This window comes from Nematolebias whitei, chromosome 5 (genome assembly GCF_014905685.2).
Source record: "Nematolebias whitei isolate Nwh7 chromosome 5, NemWhi1, whole genome shotgun sequence".
NCBI lineage: Eukaryota > Metazoa > Chordata > Actinopteri > Cyprinodontiformes > Rivulidae > Nematolebias > Nematolebias whitei.
The window spans coordinates 4,049,245-4,056,414 of record NC_056502.1 but is presented as its reverse complement, the minus strand read 5'-3'; the positions used below and the strand labels follow the sequence as shown (position 1 = coordinate 4,056,414).

Sequence of the window (7,170 nt, the reverse complement as noted above, 5' to 3'; positions counted from 1 at the left end):
GAGATCTACTGTCTGTCCTCACTGTTAACACAGGAGATCTACTGTCTATCCTCACTGTTAACCTGGAGATCTACAGTCTGTCCTCACCGTCAACCCTGGAGATCTACTGTCTGTCCTCACTGTTAACATGGAGATCTACCGTTTGTCCTCACTGTTAACACTGGAGATCTACAGTCTGTCCTCACTGTTAACATGGAGATCTACTGTCTGTCCTCACCGTTAACCTCAGATCTACTTTTAGAAAGTGGTTTCATACAGGCTGGAAAAGTTTTGTTAGATTATATCTGTTACCAAATAATTTCCTGCACCTGATATGATTAGTGACTCTCTGAACAGTCCCAACCTTTGCTTCAGGCAGATTAATAACTCTAGATTTGAACCTAATTGCTTCTATTAACATCAAATAAAAGCAGAATGCATGTCGCCCGCCATTTTTAAAAACGGAGTTTTGATTCAAGACATTATCATGTGAGACGTGCTCAGAGTACGTGTTGAGGATGACTCTCATCTACTACCTCATAAACTTACGTCCTTATCTGTAATTTAATGTTAGAGCCGTTTTTTGGGGGGCGGGGGGTTAAGGTATATTAGCTGTGGCAGCCATCTTGAATTGGGTTGATTTTAAAATTTAAGCAGATGCAGACATCGGTCCATTGTGTACTATTAATTAGTGCCAATGTTTTAAACAAAGATGTAGCACTCAAAGTACATGTTAAGGAGTACTTTCAGCTACTACCACACCAAAATTTGAGATCAATATCTGTACAGTTGACTGAGTTATAATTGTTTCTGTATTTATAAGGTTGCAGACACAAACTGTGGGCAGTTTAAGTGCTCACGCTTCAGAAGAAGAGTCTTTTTTTCGTGGGGCACTTTCGTGGCTCGGTTTAGGAGATGGGTGGACCTGTGCCTGAATAAAAGCCAAATATTCATGGAGGACAGGACAGAGGAAGCCTTTGTGTGCCTCTCTCACCTCCCAGACGCAGCTGACCGCACTTCAAATGGGCTTAAGTGGTTAGAAAGTTGCCCCATACTGCTCGCAGAAAGGACACAGACCCACAGAGAAAGTCCAGAGTTGTGCAGAGATTTGGGGACCAGACGATGTTTGATCTTTCACGGAGCTCGCCATCACTGAGCGAGCTTCGGTGAGGGCTGTTAGCGCTGCCTAATGCGCAGGGAAAGGTCGAAATTAGCACAAAAAATTATCCATCATCTGTGCAGCCTTCTCACCTGAGTGGCGAGGGTGGGGATGATGCTGCGCTCGTTTACACGCTAATGTGTAGGAAGAGAACCAGAGCAGCAGCAGAGGGAAAACTTGGTGGCAGAGTTTTAGAGTAGTACTAGTACACAGGCTGGGTGTATCAGTCAGTAAAACGGTGCAGCCTGATGAGTATTCTGAAAACAGAGACTTTAAATTTAACATCTTGGTGTTTAAGTTTATGTTGTCAAGTACCAGAAAGACTAAAAGAACCACTGAGTGAATTATTGTGTGAACGCTGAGTCAGCATTTTGTGCCATTTTAACTGTTCAAGTATGAAAAGGTTCAGCTCATTATGCTCTTATTCTGCTAACCTGCTATTGTGGTTTTATTGCTTTACAACCGTCAGCTTTTAGCTACTGTTCTGCTGCTTTTAGCTACTGTTGTGCTGCTTTTAGCTACTGTTGTGCTGCTTTTAGCTACTGTTGTGCTGCATTTAGCTACCGTTCTGCTGCATTTAGCTACCGTTCTGCTGCTTTTAGCTTTTAGCTACTGTTCTGCTGCTTTTAGCTACTGTTCTGCTGCTTTTAGCTACCGTTCTGCTGCTTTTAGCTACCGTTCTGCTGCTTTTAGCTACCGTTCTGCTGCTTTTAGCTACCGTTCTGCTGCTTTTAGCTACCGTTCTGCTGCTTTTAGCTACCGTTCTGCTGCTTTTAGCTTTTAGCTACTGTTCTGCTGCTTTTAGCTACCGTTCTGCTTGTTTTAGCTTTTAGCTAGTGTTCAGCTGGTTTTAGCTTTTAGCTAGTGTTCAGACCACTAGCTTAAATCTATTGATTGTATGACTGTTTCAAGGTGTTTTTTTTTTGTATTTGGTTAAATAAATCAGACGGGACATGAATGCACAACTTTTTATGTAAATATTAATTTTTTTCTCCAGTTTTAAGACTTTTATTTACACTCTAGTTCTTCCTTTATAACATAAATGTGTGAACAATCTTACTTTGGAGCAGCTTTTAAAACTACATAAATAAAATAAACCCTGAAATAATTTACGACCAACCAACTGAAGAGAATCTTGATTTAAGACTAAATCTAATATTTACAGTTTTACTGATGATTTCTGCAGCAGTAAAACTTCGGCGCTGCGAGTTGAAGGAGCTGTTTTTGTTGCTCGACGTTCAGGAGCTCAGCGCTGCAGCTGCCCTGGGGGCCAACATCTGGGCTCGGTTTTATTCACACGAGCCTTTGGAGCAGCGTTCTGTGATTTGATCCACATCTTCAGAACCGACGGCGTCGAGTAACAAAACACAGAATATTAAAGCTAAAAATTAAACTAGAGAACAATGTTGCTTCATTTCTGAGCAATGAATGATGTCACAAGCTGAAAAAACTAACAGAAGCAGAACACGAGCTAAAACCTAAAAGTAGCAAAAGGCCATCTAAAAGTTGGATATAACAAAAGTTTAGCGAAGCGTATTACAGGACTAGCTTGAAGCCAAATATAGAAAAGGCTAACTCGACATTAAAAGTAGCAAAAGATCAGCTCAATGTATTAGAAAGGGAGATAAAGGCTAAAAGTGACAAAGGGGAAATCAAAAGCTTAAAGTAGGCAAATACTAGCTAAAATCTAATAGCAAAATAGTAGCTAAAACACTAAAGCCAAAATAAAACAGTAAGAATATGAAAAGGCAAACTAAAGGTTGAAGTATGAAAAGACTAGCTAAATGTATTGAATGGGAGCTAGAGGCTAAAATTTGAAAGTGACAAAAAGGAAATCAAAAGCTTAAAGTAGACAAATGCTAGCTAAAAGCTAAAAATAGCAAAAAACTAGCAAAAAAGCTAAGGCCTATATAAGGCAGTTTAAGCATATGAAAAGGCTAAAGGCTAAAAGTATGAAAAGACTAGCTAAACGTAGCAGCATGGTAGCTAAAAACTAAAAGTAGCAAAAGCTAAAGCTAAAAGCTACAATAGCATAAGAAGACAAAAACACAGCCAGTTTGTTAAAGGTTTCAAAGAGGAAAATGTTTCTGAATGAAACGATCACAACGTGTTGGAAAGTTGAACGTTTTGAAGTCGGAGCAAAGTTTCGATGTAAAAACAACTAAAACAGGACAAAGTCTGCAGAAGCAGTCGGTCTGCGATAAAACAGACAGAAAGTTAAAGACCAGAAAGACAAAAGTCTGAATCCTGTTCTCACATTAAGTTCCCTCTTTCAGGCCACGCCGGTGGTTCTGTCAACAAATCAGATCGTTCTGAGCTCCACAAACCATCAACTCTGGACAACAGAGCTGCAGGCGGGCGATGACAGGAAATGTTTGCAGCAAGAACCCTGAAAGAACCCCAACCCGTCCGCAGCGAGGAGCCCGTTACCTGCACGGGTCGGCTGGGAGGGGTGCTGATGAGCGGGGCCGAGCCCATGGCGGACGCCGCCGTGAGGCTCCGCTCTCTCTCCTCCTGGTAGATGCGGTCGCGCTCGGCCTCCGGAAGCTGCAGGAAGTTCTGCATGGCGCGCAGGTTGACCAGCAGCGACTGGGACGCCGTCTTTGGGTCCTCCTCCTTACGCAGAATCTCAGACAGCAGGCCCTGCGCCAGGAAACCCAACAAAACGAGAACATGAAGCTGAGATTTCTCTTCCTGCGCTGCCGAAGAAACCGATCAAGCTGCAGGGATGTCCGGTGTTATTATTATTATTATTATTATTATTACTTTTGCCAACAGCTTTTTCTGCTTTTCACTTTTGTCCTGCATCTCGTCACGCAGCTCCATCTGGAGCCGCCTGTTCTGACCTTCGGTGGCCGTATGTCGCACCGGACAGACAAAACTAGCCAAAACCCGCAACAGGTAAAATTATAGAACTGGTTTTTGGAGGAAACTCACAAGAAATCCCATCCGTGTTTGGAGCTCGGCAGCTCAGAGCTCGCAGCAGGAACACGGCTCAGAGTTAGAACAGGGCACAGCAAGTTGGACTTTACGAGACTGAACCGGCATCTGAAAATCTTTTACGGCTTTTACACAATTACAGTTTAAGTTCTCATTCTTTACAGACTTCCACAGAATGTTTGAACAACAGCGGATGATGTCGTACCAACTCTTCATGTGCTAGCGTACTGACCGAACAAATTTAATTTGTCTCGTTTTAACATGTTTGACCGAGCTTGTGAAGCTCTTGGTGTGTGTCAGTGTTCTGGTGCAAAGTTTTCAATAAATTTGTAATTCAGTACATTCATGTCTGTTTAAAAAAAATTAATGTTTTAAGTTAATTCAGCACAGGTTTGTAAGCTGAAACATCTAGGTAGACAACAAAAATGGCTAAATCTTGTCATCTGGACCTGTTTCAGAAACGGGTCCAGATGACAAGATTTAGCCATTTTGTTAATTCAGCACTGATTTTCTGTAGCAGATCGGTCGATACTAAACAGTCGGCATCGGAATCGGACCGGAAGCGCTCTAAAAGAGCACAGCATGTCAAGATTTCTGCTCTCTGCCTTGGCTGCTCTCGGCCACGCCCACTTCTCCGAGGCAGAGCGGAGATCAGCTGATCAGCTGCAAGAGGGAGCTCCAGAGCTGTGAGCTGCACAAAGGTGCAGCAGGTGCTAAATAACTTAAAATAATTTATTTTAAATAAAAATGTCATGCCGATCGAGCGGCTCATCCATCAAACAGCCGATTGTGTGTCATGTCCAATCTTATTTTGAAAAACCGGGATAGAACGAGTCTGTGAAAAACGAACCGCGAAGTAGCGAGGGACTGCTGTACATCATATAATTGCTACTGTAGCTCAAACGACAGAACAAACACCTGAACTTCCATAGATTCAAGAATATTTCAGTTCAACACAAAATCCAGCAGAAATGTAAAAACTCGAGGGTTTCTTCTGTAAAAGTCTTCTGTCACTCACAGTTCAAGAATTTTAAAAATCAGACGTAATTTTAGCACAGCGACTGTGCTTGAGGCTTACTTTTTAGTCTGCCTCTCATTAACCTGGCAGTCAGGGAGTGACACTCAGGTGTGTGGTTACCGTGGTGACCACATTGCTTTAACATTTAATCTTTGCTCATTGCAGGCATTTGTTTTTAGTTCAGGTTTTTACGTGTTTGTGGAGCAGCGGCGACAGTAACCTTCAAAAATTTATTTACATTTTCAAACTTCTCGTCTTTTCAGCTGGAAGCAGAAATCTTCTGCCGTCAGACGGTTTAAAGCAACACTTCACTCAGTCTGCGAGGTCTCTGCATGAACGGCGCTCGGCTTAAAGAACTCTGCAGGTTTTTCCTTTAAGCTGCGTTGGATAAAAGTGCAGCTACAACAACTCGTCTTGTTGAGTGGGCAATCAGCGGATCCTCCGTTTACGTTTGAAAAGCGCTCGATTCCATCATTACGAGCGGCGAGGACTCCATTATCAGCCGTGTGTGATTGGGCCTTTTCATCAGCTCTCGGCCACACACTGAGCGAAGCGTGGCTGCGCTCCTCTCACCATCAATAGGTATGATTTGGTCATAAAACAAGGTGATGGAATAACACACTTCTTTTTTTAAAGACGCCTCGGGTTAAAGATTAGAGCTGCTGTCGTCAGACGACTGAAGTCGCCTGTTTTAGATGACTTAAATGCTCTACGCCAGCCCTGACCGTCTATCTTTGGTCAATCTGTTTCCTCACAAAAAACAGCCTTTGTGTCGCAGCGTGACACCCCTCCCCCACCGTTTATTAACACAGGCGGGTGGAAAAGACACAAACCTAATAAATAATCCTCTAAAGGCGCGCTCTCCGGCGGCACGTCGATGCTAATTCCTCATATCAGCCGCAGATAAAACTCTGCCTGTGTGGCGGCTTTCTGATGCGTCCGCCTCTGAAATGTGACACGAGCGTCTTTTTATTTTAGGGTTCTGGGGTCACTGCATGCTCCAGATCAGAGTAGATGCGCAGATGTCCCCATCGCTGAGGGATTTGAACAGTGAGTGTTTGTAGTTTTGGAGACGAGTGTTTTTCTGGATGGGATGGAGGCAAACCTTCATGTTTCTGGTGCAAGATATTCAAGTGGGTGGAAGTTAAAATGAGGAGGAGAGGCAGCGCAAAGTGATGGATCCTGACGAGTGGAGGAAGCAATTTTATTTACCAGCAGGTGCAGTGGAGGAGCCAGGGTGGCCAAGGCCACCATCGTTTAATCTTCGGCCATCTTAACCATTTAAGGAAACTATACTTTTAATCCAAAGATAAGTCAGGTCCTCTGGATGTTTCCAGTTGTTGAAACGTTTCATCTTTTATCCAAAAGACTTCCATCAGTCCGAGGAGCCACAACAAACTCAGTTTTATGAACAGCACCTTACGTGGTGGGTCAACCATCATCTCTTAATGAAATGAGGATAACGAGTTACAACAACAAACAATTTCCCTTTGGGATTAATAAAGTATTTTTGAATTGAACCAGGTTGACGGTGATGAGATGGTTCTGGAGTCCGCCCTCTCCCCCGCTGACTCGTCTGAGGAAGCTAAGGCTAAAGAGGTTCAGGATTTTTTTTTTTTTTAATCAGCATTATTGAGCATGAGTTTTGATATACAGTAGTCCCTCACTACTTCGCGGTTCGTTTATCGCGGACTCGCTATATCGCAGATTTTCAAAAAAAGAGTGAACGTGACACACAATTGGCTGATTGACGGACGAGCCGCACGATCGGCATGGATATTTTATTTAACATACATTTTAGATTATTTAGCACCTGCTGCACATTTGCGCAGCACACACTGCAGGATAAACTTCCTGCTGCAGCTGATCAGCTGTTCAGTGTGCAGAGCAGAGAAGTGGGCGTGGCCAAAAGTGCTTGCAGGTGGCTGAGAGCAGCGGAGGCACAGAGAAGGAAATCGTGACATTCTGTCTCTTTTAGAGCGTTAAAAGTTTAGAAACATTGTTTAGAATAATGCAAGAGTGTGGGAATATATATATATATATATATATATATATATATATATATATATATATA

The 7,170-nt window shown here is 42.9% G+C and overlaps 1 protein-coding gene across 1 annotated transcript in view; it reads right to left on the bottom strand.

Annotated features, from left to right (window-relative positions):
• LOC119409233 (DNA-binding protein SATB1) overlaps positions 1 to 7,170 on the bottom strand; it is a 72,011-nt gene that overhangs the window by 33,798 nt on the left and 31,043 nt on the right. The window contains exon 8 of the mRNA XM_037676078.1: positions 3,569 to 3,781. Coding sequence (XP_037532006.1) covers positions 3,569 to 3,781 — 213 coding nt within the window. The remainder of the gene's footprint in view (positions 1 to 3,568; positions 3,782 to 7,170) is intronic.